At 38.0% G+C, this 23,733-nt stretch overlaps 1 protein-coding gene and 1 pseudogene across 1 annotated transcript in view; one reads left to right on the forward strand and one right to left on the reverse strand.

Moving 5' to 3' along the window:
* The window catches only part of ARL5B (ARF like GTPase 5B), a 34,675-nt gene extending 27,202 nt beyond the window's left edge, over nucleotides 1-7,473 (forward strand). Inside the window, exon 6 of the mRNA XM_070432437.1 lies at nucleotides 1,001-7,473. Coding sequence (XP_070288538.1) covers nucleotides 1,001-1,049 — 49 coding nt within the window. The 3' untranslated portion in view covers nucleotides 1,050-7,473. The remainder of the gene's footprint in view (nucleotides 1-1,000) is intronic.
* A 6,275-nt stretch (nucleotides 7,474-13,748) lies between these two features.
* LOC139017820 (YEATS domain-containing protein 4 pseudogene) lies at nucleotides 13,749-23,434 on the reverse strand (annotated as a pseudogene).
* Between the last annotated feature and the right edge of the window lie 299 nt (nucleotides 23,435-23,733).

Here is a 23,733-nt window from a genome sequence, read left to right on the forward strand (position 1 = left end):
ACTTAACGTACGTATTAAATTACAATTTCACAAAGTTAGTGACAAATTTTTTGTTAATACAAACAGAATGTTTTACCAAAAAAGTAATAAACTTTTGAATTAAATTTTTGCAATCTAATTTTTAGTTATTGTTCATTTCATGGTTTTATCATTTACTTCCTGGGAGAAAATTATAATATCCCTTGACTTAAAGAGGAAGCATCAAAGAAATTTCACCTTTTCTGCAAAGGCTTAATTAAGCTTAAACTCCTAGCTTTCCACAAGAGTACATCCCCTTTATTATCAGGAGTCATTTTGGGATCCATATTTCTAAACAATAAACATTTGAAATAAATGCCATTATAGTATTTTCTTCCTTTTCTAAGAACTTGAGTTTGGATAAATAGGCCAAGGAGAACCCAGTGTGTTAAGCATGGATTACCCAGTTTATTTCCAGGATTTATTTATGCTCAAATTAACTTGACGTTCTTAGTTTTTTCATACTAGAAATACCTTGTAATATAATGCTACATGTAGACTTTTTTGACCTATATTTTTAAGATTGAGCTATAAGCCTCCATTCTTTAGAATTTAGGAGGGTAAGGCGAAGTACTGTTATCTTTCGATAGTGGTTGCAGTTTTAGTTCATCTTAAAGGAGTGGGGGATGAGGAGTATTTGCAGTCTTGTTGAAAAACTGCCAAAGCTGCATCCTCTATATGAGACTGAAGCTATTTCCCACATTACTCAACTGAGTAAGGCCATTTTAAGTGACTCTTGCACTTAAAGTTTCCACTTATTTTAGTGTTAACCTGAATATTGTCGCTTAAGTGTATAAATAATTTTTGTAGTGCCAAGTATGCTTTCAATTTTTAAGTATAAACTTTTTCATTTTTTTTTCTTTGTTTGCTAGGGTGGTGGGGGGTGGGGGGGGGGGGGGGGAGTAGAGATGCTTGCGATGTGGTCCTTACCTACGTGACCTAAACTTTTTCATTTTGAAAATATTTTTCTCTTTTGTTTCAGGTTATGCCAAGGTCTAGAGTGGATGACCTCCAGAATTGGTGTGAGATAACTGTTTTGCTTGAAAGAGACTGCTCTATTTATTCTGTGACATGAACATTTTTTCCTAGTATCTTTGGCTGCTAAGGCAGCAGCATGTTTAATTTATAACAACACAAACCTCTATGAGCAACACTTGAATCAAGTGCAGCTGAACTGGAACGTGGAAGATTTTTTCTTAACTTTTTTTTAATGCACTAATCTTCAGTTGGATGAACACTAATGTATAACTGTGTTTTCAGCAACAGAATTTTTCTGACTGCTTATTCTAATTATTCAATGACTGCCTTGTAAGAAATGTTTGTCATATGTCTAATGTTTCCTGAAGTATTGTAATGACTTTAATGACCAAGTTCTCTCATTTCTTGACCACCCCTCCCCCACCAGATAATGACTGGTTTGACAAGTATTAGAGGAAATCATTGGGTACTGCTTGCAAACATAACCAGCACTAAGTATCTGCTCCCTCTATAAACCACTTACCTTTTGGACAGAACTTAGAGAAAGAAATCTGCCTAGAAGATATATGTGAGGAAGATTAAACATCATGAAAATTGACTTTAAATGAGTTAACTCCTCTACATTATTGCAAGTCATGGAATAATTTTAAGTTACTGTTAGCATGGAAATTATGTAGGCTATTATCTAAAAGAATTAAGTCCACATTTCTGCCTATAACATGGCATTTGTTTTGGTTAAAAACTAATCAAGGTAAAATATTTGTTTAAATACCCTCCTTTGGATAAACATGGTATTTTAAGAATGCTGCATTATTCAATGCATATATAAATATTGGTAGTTATTAAAGCATACCAGCATTAATATTAAAACCAGCCACTTGGAATATATTTTATTATAAATTATCAACAACTTTATTATCAGCCTAAAGTTCAACTATTCCATTTGCAAGGGACATCCCATCTGCTTTGGGCAAAGCTAAAACAATATAAAGAGTTCATTTTATTTCTTAAAATTCGAAATTGTGTCTGTAATATTCTTACTACCACCAGCAGTATATTACTTAAAAAAACCATATGGCTTTTCTTAAATCTATTTGAGGTTGTAGTAATAAGTTTGAAACAATTTTCATCTTTATTGTTATGCCTCTTGCTCTAAAGTCTTTTGCTGGAGTATAGGAAAACTGCTAAATTTAATCCTAGCTTTTAGAATAGTATTATGAGACTCAAAGTTAATATACTAACAACTTATAAATTTAAAAAATAGGAAAAAAGTCATAACTATCAAAAGTCTGTTTGATAATATTTAAAAGTTTTCAAGGCAGTTGTCTAATATGAACAATAAATAATGCATACCTTGAGGAGGACAGGTATGGTAATTTTAATCCTCTTTATCGTAAATGTATGATTTTGCTATAATGAAGGATAAAATACATACTTAGAGAATAATAATACTTCATCTTTGCAGTATTTTTTTTTTCATTTGGGTCAAAAATAGGATTCAGTGTTCTTAAGAATATCAAAATACCTGTTCAAAAATGGTATTTTAATTCTATTTTTTTATTATAAGTTGGTTTAAATTTTGCTGTTTTCAGGTATATTTGATTTATTCTATTTAGTATAATTAATATGTAGTTGAATGTGGTAATAATTTTCTGATTTCTATTTAGTGGTAGCACACTCTAGAACTGAAATATGGCTAGATGAAAGCTTTTTGGACTTTGGGAACTAGTTGTTATTAACATTGTTTTGAACCTTTTTCTTAGTGATTTCATAGCAGGTAGAGGATAAATTTTCTTTTTAATATAACCCATAATCAGGAACCTGAGAGAAGAGTAGACATATCAATATGGATGCTTTGTGGTGTGTATGTGGCAGTGAAACTAAGAGAGATTATGAAAATACTATTTACCCAAAGCACACTTATCCAAATTCTTCTCTTGGTTATAAAGTTTAGCTACAAATACTGAGTATAGTTCTCCTAACTCTGTCCTGAGAAAAAACATTAATACTCCTTGTTTATACTTTGAAATTTGTCTTGTATCTAATAAGATTGGCTGGCTCAATTTTCACTTATCAAATTATATGTTTATTTTTTTTTATATTACCGTGTCAGCATTATATTGAAAGTGAACAACTGCTAGTATAGATTCAAGTTTGCTATTTAATTTTTAAAATACAATTTATTTTATTTTCTGAATCCTTTTAAAAAACATTTTGTTTTGGATTAGAAATAATTTATGTTAGCTGTGTGTTGACAATGAAATGGCATTCAACTAGATTTTGTGCCGATTGGGAAGTTAAATTAAGAAATTGATGTAAGACTTTTTAAAAGTATATTATAGGTTCTAAATAGATATTTCCTGTTACAGTAATATAAAAACTGATTACCTTTTACTCCAAGAGAATGTTTTGACCCAACCATGTATCTAATGCTAAAGCATTGATTCTGACATTCATTGTAAATCAACAAACTCTAGGATATTGTCTGATGAAAAATGTAAATTTGTGATTAGTGCCTATATTCATATTTTAAGATGAGTTTTCAGTTTTGTACTATACCTTTTCTTTGGAAATCAAGTTAGCAGCTAATTAGCAGTGATATTACGGAGTTTTTATCCTACCCATCAACCCCTCAATTGCCTAGCAAAGTTTCTAGTAGATAGTGGAAAGCAAGGGACCTACCAACATTAGTTTAGGGAGGTTATTGTACATTTTGTTTTTAATTTGAGTGCAAAGAAACAATGTTATCTTTTAAATATGCTGTAACTAAAATGTAATTGCTACCCTAACAAGTTTAAATATGGTACTTTTCTTAATTTTGAGCATGTTGTGTTCATATTTAGCCCCATCTCTCTTATTGAAACCTTTTTGAGAACTCTTTTAGAATTAACAGGCCCTTTTATATGGGGTTATACTGCATATTTTATATTGTTAGTGTAATTTAATTTTTTATAATCTGAAATAATATATATCTATAATCTATTGAAAAGCTCATTAAATACATAACTTTTGCTTTTAGGTTCTGTGTTAGTATGCTTAAAGGTCTAATTTTATTCTATGTTCATTGGAAGAAAGATAACAAATTCAAGTTTTAGTGTTAAAAATAATTTTTACACATGCACGACCCCTATAGCCATAGTCATTTTCATTAAGCATAAGTTAACTTTCATTATCTATAACATAAAGAGAAAATATATATTTCTTTTCCTAGGGAAACAGTGAGTGATATAGGCAGCAGGCATACAATATTTTCTGAAGAGTTATGGGGAGTCACAAAGCAAATAAAATTTTAAAGAAAATAAAATACTGCAGAAAAATTTTTGGTGTGGTGAAAAAAAAATGTACTGTTGTTATGCTTATAGAGATGGGTGAATTCCATTGACATTTATATTTGAAAGACCAACTTCATGAGTCTGACTTTTCATCTGTGGCTTTGGATCCAAAACATTTCATATCCTTTATATTTTGTCAGGGTAAAGTCATTTCAAGATACAGTATGGTAAGGAAAGAAAAACAAAATGATATATAGCATTATAATTTGTATCCGGTAGAATATTTTGCTAGCTATCTAAAGGATGGATTTGAATCTTAGTTTGGCCATTACTTGTCTAGTTGACCTTCAACAATTACTGTTTGTGCCCTCCCTATTGTTTTTCACATACCCAGGAACTTATGCTAGAACTTCAACATGTCTTTTGATTTTAAAATACTGAATCTTCATATGCTACATTAAAATTGAAAAACCAAAAAAAAAAAAAAAAAAAAAGTACTGTGAAATTAAATTCATTTTAATCTATTATTTTATTCCCACCTTCTAATTTCATTTAGTATATGAATACAATCGAATAAGAAAATAAATTTCAACTAGTAACTGCTAATCAACTTAAATTGAGCTAATAACAATGCAAAAGAGAAAATAAGCCATATTGCTAAGAGCATGCTAGTAAGCTGCTTAGGAAACAACATATTCTGCTGGTAATACGTATTCTCTTCTAGAAAATGCCTTGCTTTCTTGGCTTTTACTAATTAGAAGGGGTTAGTTTATTCAGAGTTTATTGGCCTCATGCCATCTCAAACTGCAGTTCTGTTTGACTTTCTAGCATTGAAAGGATAGTGCAGCCAAAATGTCAATATTTTACAAACATTAAATTTATTTAGCATTACTGTGAAGACTGAAATCCAAGTCAGGTTTCCAAGAAGTATTTTTTAAGAGCACTAGGTGGCCAAAACTAAATAGAGAAGGCCAATAATAAAAAAAATAATAATAATTTCAACTACTTTATATTTAAGGTAGAAAAATTATTGTAGTCAGCAGACCTAAATTCAGCTTTAAATGTATATAGTTTGGGGAAATGTTAAATTTTGAGAGGTATAGAGGCATACCTAGAAACAAAAATCAAAACACTTGATAGTGAAGATAAACATGAGTAGAAAAATCTTTAAAAGGTTATTAAGTAAATAGAAAATTTGAAAACTGAATCCCCCGCCCCCCCCCCCCCTTAAAACTAGATTAGAAAGTACATTATCCCCCTTAAAACTAGATTAGAAAGTACATTATTTTACTGTAGAACTGGTTGGACCTATGTCATTTTTAATGTGGCCAAAGGATTGAAGACTGATCAGGTTTTTAGAATTTGGGAGTGTAGTCACATAGAGGCATCTTTTGCATTTTTTAAAATCAGTAATCTACATTTTCTCTCAGAAATGGTGAAATAAAATGTGTCATGCATGTCTTTTGAAATAGAAAATAGTTCTAGAAGACGAAGTGTTCTCTTGCACATACTTACAAAATTTTAATTTGAAAATTACCTCATTTTCCAATCCATAATAAGGTGCTTTTGCTCAAGTTTGTGGGATGTGAAACCATCCCATAAATACCCCTTCACCCAAACTCTATTTGAAATATGCAAAATTCACAACTAAGGGATAGTATTCCTTGGAGATTTTGTTTTATTTTATTCTTGTTTACCACCAGCAAGGCTAGCCTGGCATAGCAGGTCCGAATATTGTCTTCATTAAAGCAAATAAGCAAGTTCTCAATATATGATTAGTTTAATATCAAATAGGGGAAGAAAAAACCCTAAAATCTGATTATATTATACTGTGAATATATTTCCACTGGTGTTGGTAAGCTATCAAATGACTATCAGCTGATCTTGATTATAATTTATTTACATATTTTGGACCTATTCATAAGATATTTTAATCTTACATTTTCCCTCAGGACATTCAGGGACTCTACAACCCCTATGTTCTCTTGGAGTAAACTGTTCGGTGTAAACTTTTCATTTTGATTTTTAAAAAAGTTTTAACTGTTATTTCATTAAGAGTGTGAAATAAAATTATGGTTATATTTTTTCCAGTTATGTAATAGTTATAAATTTTACCCTTTTTATCTATTGCACAGAACATGGTTTAAAAAGGGAAAAATTAAAAGCAACAGCCCAGCTCTTGCATTATTGTAATCAGAATATAATTAATATAATCACATGTTGCCATCTTAACATAAAGTGGTGCTTTAGAGCATTAAGGAGGAAACAGCAGGCCCTGTATAATGTACTTTTGCTTCAGAATGTAAAACTACTTTAAAGTGTCTATATTTATGTTCATTTCTTAAGATTTAAATACAAGCCGTTGTTCTTCAAGCTAAAGGCTTTCTGCAAAAGCTGTAACAATATCTTAGCTATTATGCTTGGTCAAATAGAAGATGGTGTTAATAAGGCCAAAATTATGAATTGGAACTCTCTGTGGGTACCCTGATTGTACAGAGGGGGAAAAAATGTCTTTCACACCACAGCCTATGCTTAACCTCATCCAAGTAGCTGAAATGTGTGCTATTGATCCATTATATAAGCATTAATTTAAAAATTTTAAAAAGCAAAGCATTTACATGATCACTTGAAAATGGTTCAAAGCATGTGCTTCTAATGTGGGTTATTTAAAAGACATGTTTTAAATGTTTAATAACTTCATGACTGTCATAAAAGGCTTCTTTGATGTGTTAAGTTTAGGTTGCTGCTACTCGTGATTTTTTATGTCTGCAATTACATTATAATGAGTTGCTTGCATGTCTACATACTCAAGTAAAAGGATGCTGTTTACTCTGGAATGTTCATCGTTTAGACAAATTTTGCCTCATTTGCAATCATGGTGCAATACAGTATAACATTCATTTGTTTTCAGTCAACAGTTTTATTTTTTTCATAATAAATAATTACTTTTCCAATATAACATGAAACCAGTGTTTTCTTTTAAAGATAAAATCTGTTTTAACAGTCTTCTTTGTTGTGATAGAAACCCATCTCATCTAACAAAGTGAGTGGAATTTTGTAAGTGCTGTGGGGGCCCTGTCCAGAGTATGCCGGGTGCTCAAGGCCAATTTGCCATATGCAGGTGTAAAACCAAGGACACAGCAATCTTTTTTTTTTTTTTAAATATATTTTATTGATTTTTTTACAGAGAGGAAGGGAGAGAGATAGAGAGTTAGAAACATCGATGAGAAACATCGATCAGCTGCCTCCTGCACATCTCCTACTGGGGATGTGCCCACAACCCAGGTACATGCCCTTGACCGGAATCGAACCTGGGACCTTTCAGTCCGCAGGCCGACGCTCTATCCACTGAGCCAAACCGGTTCCGGCGGACACAGCAATCTTACTGTATACACTGGGCAGGGGTACTTTATAACCCAAAATACTGACGTCACTATTTGGCAAGAAGCCTCTTTTGTCTGAGCTAGTATAAGAGTGTGCTACTGACCAGCAGGTGGCTGGCTCTTGTGTGCTTGGCTGCTTTGTGAGGCTACTTTGAAAAACTGATTTGTCTGGTGGTTCCTTGGTAGCAATGGCTACTTGATCTGTGATAAAGTCTCTTAGATGCCTACGACTGCCCGTATCATCTTCATCCACTACCTGGCGTCCACAGGAGTACAACCCCTAGCAGAGAAGGATCTGTACTCTCACGAGTGCTCATGGAACCCAAGGTCAGGATACAGCTGGATTCTGGAATAGGATGGGACCAGAGACCTAGGAACACGAGAAGAAACCAGAAAGTTATTGCTCTCCTACCCATCTCCCCTTTCTCAGTCTTTCACTAGAATGGATTCTCTGTCTCCTAGCCCACATTTAACAGAGAAGGGGAATCCCTGGGCACCAGGAAGGCAGTCCAAGTGGATATAATAGAAAATACGATGGAAAACCAAGATGGCAGCATAGGTTAACGCTGGAGTTTGCTGCCTCGAACAACCACTTCAAAAATACAACTAAAAGATGGAACGGACATCATCCAGAACCACAGGAAGGCTGGCTGAGTGGAAGTTCTACAACTAGGAGGAACCGAGAATCAGAGGAGGCGTAGTGCTGAAGTAAAATACTAGGGTGCGGAGTGTGCGCAGCGCGGGCTGGTGGCTGAGGGTGCGGTTGTCTGTTTCAATCCGGAGGGAGCCTCAGACTCTGAGCTCCAGATCCGGGCGAGTCTCTAGGGACCCAGACTCAAACGGGAGAAGCGGGACTGTCTGGCTTCGGTCCCTCCGAGGTTTGCAGCGGTTGCTGGGACAGAGAGGCAGAGCCCCTGGGGATGGACTGAGAGCAGCCATAACTGCTCCCTCCTCCGCCCTGTTGATCCCTGGGACCCGCCCTGTTGATCCCCGGGACCCGCCCCGCCCAAGCCCTGCACAGAGCCATTTGCCGGATAGCCTCAGGCAAAGGCTAGATTAGCACCTCCCTAGAGGACACAAGTTCTCCCACTGCAAACACAGCTGATTCTCACAACCAGTTGGCCTGGAGGTCAAGTAGTAATTACAACAATCAAGGCTTGACTACAACAAGACTGCTCACAGAGACCACAAGGGGGTGCACCAAGAGTGTCTACCTCGGGTAATTGGTACACTTAACACGGAAAGCCACTCTATCCACACAGCGAAGTATAAAAAAATGCCAAGACAAAGAAACAGGCCACAAAGGACAGAACCGGAGGAAAGCAGGCTACTGGATATAGAATTCAAAACCACACTTTTGAGGTCTCTCAAGAGGCTTCTAGAGTCTGTCGATAAACTTGATGAGATGTACAGGAAATCTAATGAGACCCTCGATGGTGTGATAAAGGACCAACTAGAAAGTAAGCATACACTGACTGAAATAAAGAATATTATACAGACTCCCAACAGCAGACCAGAGGAGCGCAAGAATCAAGTGAAAGATTTGAAATGCGAGGAAGCAAAAAACACCCAACCGGAAAAGCAAAATGAAAAAAGAATCCGAAAGTGTGAAGATAGTGTAAGGAGCCTCTGGGACAGCTACAAGCGTACCAACATCAGAATTATAGGGGTGCCAGAAGATGAGAGAGAGCAAGATATTGAAAACCTATTTGAAGAAATAATGGCAGAAAACTTCCCCTATTTGGTGAAAGAAATAGACTTACAAGTCCAGGAAGCACAGAGAACCCCAAACAAAAGGAATCCAAAGAGGACCACACCAAGACACATCATAATTAAAATGCCAAGAGCAAAAGACAAAGAATCTTAAAAGCAGCAAGAGAAAGAAACTCAATTACCTACAAGGGAATACCCATACGACTGTCAGCTGATTTCTCAACAGAAACTTTGCAGGCCAGAAGGGAGTGGCAAGAAATATTCAAAGTGATGAATAGCAAGAACCTACAACCAAGAGTACTTTATCCAGCAAAGCTATCATTCAGAATTGAAGGTCAGATAAAGAGCTTCACAGATAAGGAAAAGCTAAAGGAGTTCATCACCACCAAACCAGTATTATATGAAATGCTGAAAGGTATCCTTTAAGAAGAGGAAGAAGAAGAAAAAGGTAAAGATACAAATTACGAACAACAAATACGCATCTATCAACAAGTGACTCTAAGAATCAAGTGAATAAATAATCTGATGAACAGAATGAACTGGTGATTGTAATAGAATCAGGGACATAGAAAGGGAATGGACTGACTATGCTTGGGGGGGAAAGGTGTGTGGGAGATTCGGGAAGAGACTGGACAAAAATCATGCACCTATGGATGAGGACAGTGGGTGGGGAATGAGGGCGGAGGGTGGGGTGGGAACTGGGAGGAGGGGAGTTATGGGGGGAAAAAAGAGGAACAAATGTAATCATCTGAACAATAAAGATTTAATTATTAAAAAAAAAAAAATACATTTAGTCTCCTAGTTATCAGAAAGATCAAGTTAGCAGAGGGTTGGAACTTTCAGCCCCACTCACCAACCTCTGGGAAGGGCAAGGTGTGTGTGTGTGTGTGTGTGTGTGTGTTTTGGGGGGGGGGGGGCGGGTATTCCCAATGAAGTTATATGAAAACTGAACAATATTTGATAAGCTTCCAGGTGGGTGAACACATCAATATGCCAATAGGGTGGTGTACCCCAGTTCCTTGGGGACCCTTACAGACCTCATCCTGTGTACCTCCATGGGCTGTTCTGTATCCTTTACCTTTATATTACCCTATATAATAAAAGCTGGCGGTCGGACATCCCCTGAGGGGTCCCAGATTGGAGAGGGTGTAGGCCGGGCTGAGGGACACCCCCCCTGCATGAATTTCGTGCACCGGGCCTCTAGTTTTTTTTAATAATATACTAGAGGCCCAGTGCACGAATTCATGCACCTTGAAAAAAAACTGTGGGGCCGCAAGGCTGTGATGGGCACAGGTGATGGTCTTGGCCCAACCTCCACATTCCTAGTCTCCTGTCTGCCGGCAGGCCCTGTTCCTGCTGCCACCACCCCTATGCGCTGTTGGCGCCCACCCCGCTCAAACCCACTGATGGCGTGGAGCAATTGGGGCTGGCACCAGCAGTGGGTGCGAGCGGTGGCTTTCGGCCCAGATTGCTCCTCAGGATCAGGGGAAGGTGGAGAAGCCCTCAGGGGCAATCGGAGCTGGCAGCCACCGCTCACACCCACTGATGGCTTTTAGCAATTGGGACTGGTTTTGGGCGCCGGCAGTGGGTGCGAGTGGAGCCGGTGCCTGCAGTGGGTGCTAGCAACAGCTCCAGCACTGGCAGCTGGTGCGAGCGCTGGGTGGGACCACAGCGCACGGGAGCAAAGAATTTTCAGTAACAACCAGAGGCTGGCCCCAATAACAGTGACCGGCACCCTGCCTTGGTCTGTCACTGCTCACCTGCTCCACCATCCCTCCATGGCCGACGCCTGCCATGTTCGCACTCTGCCTCCTGCTGCCGATGCCATGTTCCATGCGTGCCCCTGGTGGTCAGCATACATCACAGAAACCCGTTGTTTGTTCCATCGTTCTATCTATTAGCATATTAACCTTTTATTATATAGGACTAGAAGCCCTGTGCACAAAATTCATGCACAGGTAGGCTCCCTAGGCCTGGCCGGGTGACCAGGGTCAATCGGGGCCTTCTGGTTGTCAGCTGGGGCCTTCCTTCTAGCTGCTGGCTGGAGCCTCCCTTCCCCAGCTGCCAGCTGCCATTCAGGGCCTCCCTTCCCCAGTTGCTGGTCAGGGGCTTCCTTCATTCCGTGCTGCCTGCTGGTGGTCAGTGCATGTCATAATGAGTCATTGAACTCCTGGTCTTCCAGTTGAACTCCCAAGGAAACAATTTGCATATTAGGCTTTCATATATATATATATATATATATATATATATATATATGTATGTATATATATATATACACACACATATATATGTGTATATATATATATGTAAATGTCTGAGTTCTGTGAACCACTCCAGGAAAGTATAGATTTGGTATAGAAGTTTAGGAATTTTGACCTCAATTTGAGTTCTGCTATAGAACTTCAGTAGGTGAACATGATTTTTTCTGATAAACACTCAAAACTACATAGGGTTTCATCCTGCCAATTTTTAAAAACAGTTTTAGGTAGATAAAATTAAGTTTAAACTACATGCTTACGGTTGTTAAAATTCAAATGAGTAAATTTGAAGACCTCATTGACTTTATTAAGTGATCTGAGAATCAGGCACCATCCCACCATCTAGCAACTAGAAGGTCACTTGATGAAATGTACAAAAGGGAAGGTTTTGATAGGATGAGGATGAACTAAGGAATAAGAGTTAACTAGTGTGGGACTAAAACATTAAAAGGGCAGATTATTTCAGGTAAGGACACCTTCCCTTAGAGCAGCAGTTCTCAACCTGTGGGGTTGCGACCCCTTTGGAGGTCCGAACGACCCTTTCACAGGGGTCGCCTAAGACCATCAGAAAACACATAGATAATTATATATTGTTTTTGTGATTAATCACTATGCTTTAATTATGTTTAATTTGTAAGAATGAAATTGGGGATCACCACAACATGAGGAACTGTGTTAAAGAGTTGTGGCATCAGGAAGGTTGAGAACCACTGCCTTAGAGGCAAAGAGGGAGTCTTAGGCAGATGGGGACTCTGAAAAGAAAGATTGACTTGAGGTGAACTCCAAGAAGGAATTTATCTGCTGAGATAGACTCCCCAGGTTTTATAAATGATAAGAACCTAGTGGCTCCTCACGTGCTCTGCATGGGGAAAAATCTCAGACTGAACTCTTGGCTTCCTGCGCATGCTTCATTTGTTTATGCATCTGAGTCAACCACTGCCGGGAAACCCTGATTTTATCTTTCTACCAATGGGCAGCCCTGTCCAATCAGAACTGCACAATTTAAATTCAGAACAAGGACCCTGTGCTCAAAAGAGGCTTGCAGAAGGATTTCACATTCTGTGGGAAATTTTAGCAATACGCCTGACATAGGGATTCTGAATTCCTCTGCTTAAAAACAAATCAAAAACAGCAGAAACAGTGGCTCCTTTGGAAACCTGTTGTTTTACAGTTTTTTTTTTTATTTCAAGAAAAACGATTTTAAATATAATGTTACATGCAATAAACAATATCTCAAGAAAAATGATTTTAAATATGATAATGTTACATGCAATAAACAAATTATTCAGAGAAAGATCTTACATATAATAATATTACATGCAATAAACATTAATATTTCAAGAATAAAAGGATTTTAAATATAATATTACTAAAACTGTACTAACATAGGATGATATCACAAAAGTTGTAGGAAATATTAAAAATCTGCAAATAACAGGATTACTTCTATTATATTCTAGAACAGTGATTCTCAACTTTCTGGCCCTTTAAATACAGTTCCTCATGTTGTGACCCAACATGAGGAACTGTATTTAATGCTAACTAACAGGAAAGTTTGAAATATGTACAAGTTATACTTTATAATGAATTTTGATGCCTGTCAAAAGTATAAGCTAGCCCTAACCGTTTGGCTCAATGGATAGAGCATCAGCCTGTGGACTCAAGGGTCCCAGGTTCGATTCTGGTCAAGGGCATGTACCTTGGTTGCAGGCACATCCCCAGTGCGGGGTTTGCAGGAGGCAGCTGATCGATGTTTCTCTCTCATCAATATTTCTAACTGTCTATCCCTCTCCCTTCCTCTCTGTAAAAAATCAATAAAATATATTTAAAAAAGTATAAGCTAAACAAACAAAACAAAAAAGGATAAGCCATATATACAATGCAATAAAATTTTTAAAAATTGTGCTTAACATCGTAAGTTACCCTAAAATGGGATGATAAAAGGCCTATGCAGCATTCATTCTTATGATATATATGTATATTTCATATTAAAGATTGCTTGAAAAGTACAAATGCTTTGATCTCATTGCTAAGAAATCTATGCTCAACTACTATATATGCAATTCCTCTAAGAAAATTATAGCATTGCAGTCCATTTTGCCTTTAAAGTCCACCTTATTTTCAGTTTAGCCTATTGTAAAGTTCTCTTCAGAGCAATTTAGAAGTCTTTTTTTCTGATCATCTTTGAGTTTCCTGATTTCATTTTTTAATCAATTTATAGTTTCACGACTTGCTTGAAATCTTTCCTTAAGCTCTGCAATTTCAAAGCTTTTTTCCCCAGCTTCTAATTTTTCTGTAGTTTTCACTTCAAGTTCTGCAAGTATTGTTTCATGCTTATGGGCTCCTAATGTTAGCTGACAAGATGTTTTTAATAACTGTTGCTTCATTGCTATTGAGTCTGGAAATATCATTTCATCATAGAACTCTGAAACCATTGTCTTTTTTTCCAGGCATTGCATTGGTGTTTGATAGAAACAGCTACAATAAATGATACCAGGTTACATTCATTAAGATCCATGAAAAATATTTTGATGATTATTTCGAAATCATCCCATCCTGTTTCACATAGAAGCTTAGTAACAACTCTTAGAGGACTGCCATAGCTTTCATGTAACTTAAATTGGAGTTTCTTCACATGTGTTGACATATCCTCATTTCTAAATGGTTTTACATATACTGTCCACTGATAGGTATGCCCATCCTCTTTTCCTTCCAAAATATTGAGCAACATTGCCTGATCTCCCCTAACCACTCTGCCTGCCAGCCTGCTCGCCCCCCAACTGCCCCCCAACTGCCCCCCCTTGCCAGCCTGCTTGTCCCCAACTGCCCCCCCTGCTGGACTGATCGCCCCTAACTGCCCCCCACTGCCAGCCTGCTTGCCCCCCACTGCCCCGCCCCCACTGGCCTGATCACCCCCAACTGCCCTCCCCTCCTGGCCTGACTGCCCCTAACCGCCTCTGCCTCAGCACCACCACCATGGCTTTGTCTGGAAGGATGACCTGAAGGTCTTCCAGTCTAATTAGCGTATTACCCTTTTATTAGTATAGATATATATGTTATTGATTTTAGAGAGAGGAAGGGAGAAGGATAGTGATAGAAACATCTATCAGCTGCCTCCTGCACACTCCCTACTGAGGATCGAGCCTGCAACCCAGGCATGTGACCTGACCGGAAATTGAACCCTTACTTCCTGGTTCATGGGTCAATGCTCAACCACTGAGTCACATCAGCCAGGCTTCTGTCATTTTTTTTCACATAGGTTTTCAATACTCTCTTTTCTTCCTGCACCGCCATGATGCAAATGTTGGTATGGTTGAAGTTGTCCCAAGGCTCCTTGTATTATCTTTATCTTTTTGGATTTATTTTTTATCCTCACCCAAGGACATTTTTTCCATTGATTTTTTAAAAGTTCTTTATTGTTTAAAGTATTATATATGTCTCCTTTTTACCCCATTGACCTCTCCCTGGCCCTTCCCATCTCTCCCCCCCCCCCGCCCCCCCCCCCCCCCCCCAGCACATGCCCTCACCACCCTACTGTCTGTGTCCATGGGTTCTGCTTATGTGCATGCATATAAGTCCTTTGGTTGATCTCTTACCCTCCCGCTCCTCCTGCCTTCCCTCTGAGGTTGGACAGTTTGTTCAATGCTTCTATGTCTCTGGGTCTATTTTTGTTCATTAGTTTATGTTGTTCATTATATTCCACAAATGAGTGAAATCATGTGAATTTATCTTTCTTTGACTGGATTATTTCGCTTAGCATAATGCTCTCCATATCCATCCATGCTGTTGCGAATGGTAAGAGTTCTTTCTTTTTTACAGCAGCGTAGTATTCCATTGTGTAGCTGTACCACAGTTTTCTAATCCACTCATCTGCTGATAGGCACTTAGGCTGTTTCCAAATCTTAGCTATGGTAAATTGTGCTGCTATGAACATAGGAGTGCATATATCCTTTCTGATTGGCATTTATGATTTCTTGGGAAATGTTCCTAGAAGTGGGATTATGGTGTCAAATCGGAGCTTCATTTTTAATTTTTTGAGGAAACTCCATACTGTTTTCCACAGTGGCTGCACCAGTCTGCATTCCCACTGGATTATTTTTTCTTTTTCTATTCTGATTAGGTGTTTTCTGCCTCCTTATCTTCCAAATCTCTGATTGATCCTCTGCTTTATCTAGTCCACTGTTGATTCCCTACAATATATTCTTCATTTCACTCAGTGTATTCTTCATTTCTGACTGGTTCTTTTTTATGTTTTCTATCTTTATTTTTATGTTTCTATGTCTTTTGTTGAAGTTCTCACTAAGTTTATCTACTCTTCTTCTAAGTTCATAGAGCATCCTTATAACCAGTGTTTTGAACTCTGTATCTAGTAGATTGCTTGTCTCCATTTTGTTTAGTTCTTTTTCTGGAGTTTTGTTCTGTTCTTTCATTTGGCACACCTTTCTTTGTCTCCTCATTTTGGCTGCCTTCCTGTGTTTGTTTCTATGTATTAGGTAGAGCTGCTAGGTCTCCCACACTTGGTAGAGTGGCCTAATGTAGCAGGTGTCCTATAGGGTCCAATGGCAGGGCTCTGATGCATAAGCCAAAACAGGCCATTCATACAAAAAAGCCACTTGGTTGGGTCTGCAAGTTGGATTGGCAGGGTCTCAAGGAGGGGTGAACAGTTTTAGTCAGGTTGATGGAGTCACAGACATGGCACCTGCCTGCTGGCTCTGTAGGGGGAAGGGCCCGGAAAAGAAACAATGGCCTCTGTCAGCACTTCTGTCTGGGCGAAAGCTGCCCCTACAGCTCATACCAGAAAATTCAGTTCCTCCCAGTATATTCCTGGTGCCCCAGTGCTGGATCTCAAAGCGAGTGAGACTGAGTAAGCCTCTGCATGGCCCTTTAAGAAGAAAACCTCAGACTCCAGAAGCCCTCTGTCTCACTCAGCCAAAGTTCAAGCTGGGTTTTACAGCTACAAGTTATAGGGACTTTCCTTCCTGGCACTGAGCTGTTTGCTTGGGGGCTGGGTGTGGGGCTGGGACCCCTTGCTCCTCAGGGGGACCTCTGCATCTGAGATATCGCTCCCAGTTTTGATTCGCCACACGTGAAAGTAGGACCAGTCCATTTGCATCTCCTACCAGTCTGGATGTGGCTTCTTCTTTATATCCTTACTGGTAGGACTTTTGTTCAGCTAGATTTCAGGTGGTTCTGAATGATGGTTATCCTGTAGTTTAGTTGTAATTTTGATGTAGTTGTGGGAGGATTCAAGTACTACATTTACCTATGCTGCCATCTTGACTGGAACCGCCCCCCCCCACCACCACCATGAGCAATCTTTCAAAAGGGCAAATCTGATTAACTTCTCTTCTTGAAACTTTTCAAAACTTGCTCACTGTCTGTCACTTGGTCTCCTAGTCTCCCAATGATTAGATCCCAGACATCATGCAGGCCCATTTCATACTCATTTTCCACTAATCTTTTAGTTCCAGAAGAGCATCATGCTTCCTCCCATCTCAAGACCCTTGCAAATGATGCTTACTCGGCTAGGAATGCTCTTTCTTTCTGACTTTCTTAGATAACACCTACTTATCCTTTGGATCTCTGTTTAAAAATTACTTCTTTTTTTAATATCTTTTTAAAAATTTATTTCAGAGAGAGGAAGGGAGAGGGAGAGACAGATAGAAACATCAATGATGAGAGATAATCATCGATTGGCTGCCTTTTGTATGCCTCCCACAGGGGTTCGAGCTCAGAACCTGGGCATGTGTCCTGACAGGGAATTGAACCCTGACCTCCTGGTTCGTAGGTTGATGTTATTTATTTAGAAAAGTTGTGCCTGATCTCCTAGACTAGACCAAGCCCTGTTTTCATTAAACTCTTTTTTAATCTGGAGTTTTATAATTTTATATGACTCTGATTAGTGTTCCATTCCTTGAAGACTGTTAGCTCTTAGATAGCAGGGGCTGTCCCTTTGTCATGTGTGGCATTTCCCACTTAGTGCCTATCACAACGCTTAGCCCATAGTAGGCATACATTAAATACTTGTGGAATGAATGGAAAAATGAAGTGGAAAAAACATTGGACTGTAGAGTAGGCAATGTGGGTTATAGTGAAAGCCTCACCAATGACTATATGTGTGATCTTGAACAGAATATGGAATCTCTATTGACCTCAGTTTCTTTACTGACGATGAAGAAATTGAAGTAGATTATTTTTACTGTCCCTTTCAGTTTTGTAGTTCTTTGATTACATGGATGGCCATCTGTTATCTTTTGTTTTGTTTTTTAAGTACATATTCTGTTGTAAAATATTCTGAAAAGCAAAGACTTTGTGCAGTAGGCTGTCTATATCTGCAGGTTTTGCATTCATGGATTCAACCAACCAGGGATAAAAAATATTTGAAAAAATTCCAGAGAAATTTAAAAAGCAAAACTTGAATTTGCCACACACTGAGCACTATGATGAAGTAATTTGTAGGCATACCCTGCTGTAGCCTACATGCAAATACAACATTTCCCACAAGAGACTTGAGCATCAGCAGGTTTTGATATCTGCAGGGGGTTCTGGAACCAATCCCTGTGATACCCTGGGACAACTTGTAAAATACCGCATTGCAATTTATAATACTGCTTAACAGTGGATATATATTCACTAAAGTAATTTGGAAAATCTTAAAATGTGGGACTAAAAATTTAAACAGTAACAATCACAGAAAGATAGTTTAAGGCAGCTGATACACTAACAATAACATGTATTCAGCTCTATTTTTTTTCTTTACTCAGCTCTAGTTTCTTTTTTTCCTTCTTTCTTTCTCATCCTCTTTTTTCTCCTCTTCCTTCTTGTCTTTCTCTGTCTCTCTCTTGCCCTCCTCCTCCTTCTTGCTATTGTCGACATAAGAAAGATCCAAACCTGTAGAGAATTTTTATGAATTTATTGAGCCAAATTAACATAGGCTGGGGAGCAAGATCTCAAATGCTCCAGAGAATTAACAGTTTTGCAGCTTCTTTTATGCATTTGAATTAAGAAGGGGACTAAGGAAGATTACATGAAGGTGTGAGAAAGCAAGGCAGGGATTGGGTTACAGGACGGTTAACAAGATTATGTGCTTTCTGGAGGGTGGTTCTGGTTTATTTAAAGGTGTGTTAACCTAGATGCACAGAAACAATGTACAGGATTCACTTAATGCCAAGATAAACCTTTTGCTAAAGAAGTTATATGCCTGGGGCGTGACTAGCTACCCGGACCTGCCAAGTTAGGAATTTGTGAACAGATTACCCTGTGAGGTTACTTTCCATTGAACCCTCCCCACATTTTTTTGTCCATATTATGCACAAGGGAAAGCTGAGAGTCAGTAAACCAAAGTCATAGGTTAAGATAAAGGATTTATTTTTCCTCCTCCTCTCCCTCTCTCTCTCTCTCTCTTTTTTTTTCTTGGTCATTTGACATTTAACAAATAACTCCAGAGGAGTTAAAATATGGCCATAACATTGGAAGAGACACACAGATGAATGGTGGGAAAGCTTATACAGTGGGGCCTTGACTTACGAGTTTAATTCGTTCCGTGACGGAGCTCGTAACTCAAATTACTCCTATGTCAAATCAAAAGTGAATGAGTGAGACACGTGATGCTGGGCTGATGTTGTGGCTTTCACTGTGACATTCCCTGTGCCAACTAGCAGTGGGGTATCTGAAGCTGGCTCATAACCCGAATTTTAGCTCGCAACTCAAAGCAAAAAATCGGCCGAGGGATGGCTTATATCTCGAAAAACTCGTTAGTCAGGACACTCGTAAGTCAAGGCCCCACTGTATCTCAAAAATATGAGGAATTGTTGAAGAATGCTGGGGTGAGTTATTTGGGGAGAGTCAACTTATAATTACACTAGAAACATTTGAAAGACTGAGAGATTGTTTGGTGAGGTCAAACCCAGGTGCCCCCCCAAAACTACAGTTATGAGGGTTATGCCGATGCCCCACCGTGGCCAGGAGAGTGTTCTTAGGAGTTATAGCCACGGAGAGGCTCTGCATTTGTACGTGGCCAAGACCATGGAAGCCTGATGGGGCCAACCAAATTTGGCAAGGCGTAACACCTCAACCTGATACATATCTAATCCATAGTTTTTAGAAAAGTGCTTTTTATTTATTTTCTTAATCTTTCAAATGGAAACTTCTATGTATTTTTTTTGTTCTTTCACATGCAACCTTTTGGAAGAAAAAAAACAAATCATGTAACCTTTACAGCATCAGAAAAGAGATGAAATGAAAGCATAATTAAGTTTGTTCTCTTAACATAACATGGTTGCTTTTATAGATCTCAGCTTATTAGCATCTCAGTCTGCTTTCTTTTTCAGTGTGCATGGATGAATAAAGAGATTAAACAATTGTCGTGACCTATAGTGAGCTCAGATTTTAATTATGACAAGATTCAGATTTACTACTTTCCTGATAGTTAATAAAATAGAATTTCCCCTCCAGTTTTATTGAGAAATAATTGACACACATGACTGCATACAACATGATCATTTGATTCTCATATATTGCCAAATGATTACAATAGGTTCAGCTAACATCCATCTCCTCATTTAGATACAATAAAAAGTGCTTATAAATTATTTTCTTCTGTGTGTGTGATGAAATTTGATAGTGCTATAGAGAAAAATAAAGAATCATTCTCACAATCCTCCCCCCCTCCCCCCTTTTGAACAGAATATCTATTTATTTTAAGCTTCAGGGGCCCTTAGGAGTTAAGGGATTTTCTAAGCAGTTAGTACATGTCCTCTAGATGGCAGAACAGGATTTCATTTTGCACTGTTGAATTTTCTTTGCTATTTAATTGCTGGTTTCCTATTGCAGAAAGTTCTTGTGATTTGGTAACCAAAAGACTCAACATATGTTTAAAAATTTCTTTTGTAGAGATACAGATAACACCTCACAGAGGCAAGGTGCATTAGTTGAAAATCTGAACAAAGAATGTTTTAAAAATCCAAAATGTTTGATGTTCTCAAGTTGTTAATTATCTTGAATAAATTGCTAATTATCTTGCCAAATTTTAGATCCTGATGGACCAGCTTTAATGGGTAGATAAGACTTGTTGGTAATTGACATTTATTGTTGCTACCTAATAAGATATTGCCAAAGTCGTTGAAAATTATTATCATATGTAGGTTAAAAATGCTGTTACATTTGCCTTTGTGTTGTAAATTTGCTTACTAATATATTTTTCCCCCAAAGAAATTTCAAAAATAAACTTTAGAATAGATCTGGTTTAGTTATTAGGAATTTTGGATTGGTCACACATGAATGATAGGGTTTATCAAGGCCCTTAAGCAATCATTATCTATAAGAGTTTATAATATGAAATGTCATCTCTAAATACAGTTGCCAATGGGCCGGTGTGACTAAGTGGATGAGCGTTGACCTATGAGCACATGCCTGGGTTGTGGGCTCAATCCCCCGTGTGGGGTGTGCAGGAGGCAGCCGATCAACGATTCTCTCTCATCATTGATGTTTCAGTCCCTCTCCCATTCCCTCTGAAATCAATAGAAATATATTAAAAAATAAATACGGTTGCTAATGGGGATCTGTTAGCTTCATTTCATCTTTAATAACCTATCCCTACCAGTGCATTTTTCAAATAGCAGACATTCAAGAAATACTTATGCATTTGTTGCTGTTGCTTTTTAAAAAAATATATTTTATTGATTTTTTTACAGAGAGGAAAGGTGAGGGAAAGAGAGCTAGAAACATCAATGAGAGAGAAACATCAATCAGCTGCCTCCTGCACAACCCCCACCGGGGATGTGCCTGCAACCAAGGTACATGCCCTTGACCGGAATCGAACCTGGGACCCTTGAGTCCGCAGGCTGACGCTCTATCCTCTGATCTGAAACATCTAAGGAGACATACTCAAGAGTTAAAGTTTAAATTTTTTTTCTTAAGAAGGATTATTTCCGCCCCGGCCCCCCCCCCCCCCCCCCCCCCACAAAAATGCTGGCTCTCATGGTTCCCAGAATAAAAATCACTCTTTATCCACCAATTTGGAGATGAAGTAACACGGACTATTTTCTGAATTTTAGGTTTGTCTATATTGAGATCTGAGTTCTATATTTTTTGTTTTAGGTAGCAGAGAAAAGTACTAATTTGGTTTTCTAACACTCTGATAATTTTGCTTAAGACTGATTAATACAATAGTCTCCCTTATCTGTGAGGGTACGTTCCAAGAGCCTGAAACCATGGGTAGTACTGAATTTTACATATGCTATGTTTTTTCCTATATGTGCATATCTATGATAAAATTTAATTTATAAATTTGTCATAGTAAGAGTTTAACAACAATAACTAGTAATAAAATAGAACAACTATAAAGATTTACTGTAAAAAAAAGTTTTGCAACAGTCTCTACCACAAACAGTCCAGCTACTATTCAACATCATACAATTGATTCCCTTCAAAAAAGAGGTATATTTTTATACATTATATATAAGTATGTATTATTGTCAATATTCTCAGAGATTGAAATAAGCCATTTAAAAATAAATTCTAAGCTAGTTAGCCCTTATCTTAGTTACGATAGCTCAAATTTCTATATATCATATGATATTTCATAATTGAAAGAATAAATAAAAACCAGTGATTTTGTAATTAGATATTAAGAGACACAAAACAAATACCCAGGGCCCATTTACCAGATTTTGTACAAACATTGATGATGCTCAGTTTGAGATTATTGGAAACCAAAACAAATATGTCTAGGACTCATCAAACCTACATCTGGGACCCGAAGCAGTTTAGATAGCAGTTCTAAGAATATATAGAATGTTAAGAAAGGATATTAATGTTATTATTACAAAACCTAAATTTGAATATATTAATAGAATTATTTGACTTTTAACTTGGAAATAAAGATAAAAGACTTCCTCACAGTGATATTTGATAAGTGCTGGGGATGGTGGTTGTCATTACTGTTGTTTGCAAGCATTTCTGGTTCTCCCATTATGGGAACATGAAGAAATTGAATTTTGGGACCCCTTGTGGTTAGAAAATCATGTAAGTAATTCTGGCTAATGAACTGAGAGTGGAAATGATGCCTGGCACTTTGTGGCCAAAACTCTAATTGCCGGTATAAGACCTTCTGGAGCTCTCTGCCTCCTCTGGTCCGGTGACCAACATTTAGGTATTTCCCAATCAGCCTGAGTCTCCTAGTAATAACAAGCAAATCCTCCCTCCCCACTTCTTTCCTCTATCTCAACGTTGAAGGAAATGGAGCAAGGGCAGGAAGTGAATCTTGGTGGTTTTATGCCACTTAAAATTTGAGGTTGTTTCTTCTTCTGAATAGCCTACCTTCTGATGCAGGTAACAATATTCTTTATGAGTGGAGATATCATTGAATAACAAACTGTCATGCTTTCATTCAATTTTGCTAACAAGCCATTTCACTTATTCAAAGACTAGAGGCCCGATGCACAAAGTTCATGCAAGAGTAGGCCTTCCTTCCCCTGGCTGCTGGCATTGGCCTCCCTCTGGCACCTGGGACCTGGGCTTCCCTCGCAGCCCTGGCTTCATCCGGAAGGTCATCTGGAAGGACATCCAGTCTAATTAGTATATCACACTTTTATTATTATAGATATGTACTTTAATTGTCAGAGCAAAATCAGGTGAAATTTTAACAAGTTCTAGAAGAGATTAACTACAAAAGTATACATATCATAACATAGCATGACAGTACTAGCTAGTTGAAGAAAAGCTATACTTTTTTTTTATGCTTCTTACTTTTTAGATGACTGTACAACTTGGATCTACAACAGTTTTCGTAGACTGATTTCACTATTTCCATGGTCTACAGGCCATCTTCAAAGTCATGGCCTGAGAAGAAAGTCAAACCAGGGTTCTAAAACTTATTTGAATCACAGCACTAAAGGGGCTCTAATGGCCTAAACTTGAAAGGAAAATAAGAAACAAAATAAAAGAGTTGAAGTAGGATAACCAAAAATCAGATGGATAGAACATGAGCGGCAAGCAGCCCCTGAGGTGGCCCCAGGTGATCCCTGCCTCCTAGGATCCATGCCCTTGTGTAATCTGGTCTCCTTGAATTTGGACTGGACCTCATGACTCACTTATAAGGAATAGAATGGG

Source organism: Myotis yumanensis, unplaced genomic scaffold, assembly GCF_028538775.1.
Source record: "Myotis yumanensis isolate MYYU_CA2020_CCGP unplaced genomic scaffold, mMyoYum1.0.hap1 SCAF_1, whole genome shotgun sequence".
NCBI lineage: Eukaryota > Metazoa > Chordata > Mammalia > Chiroptera > Vespertilionidae > Myotis > Myotis yumanensis.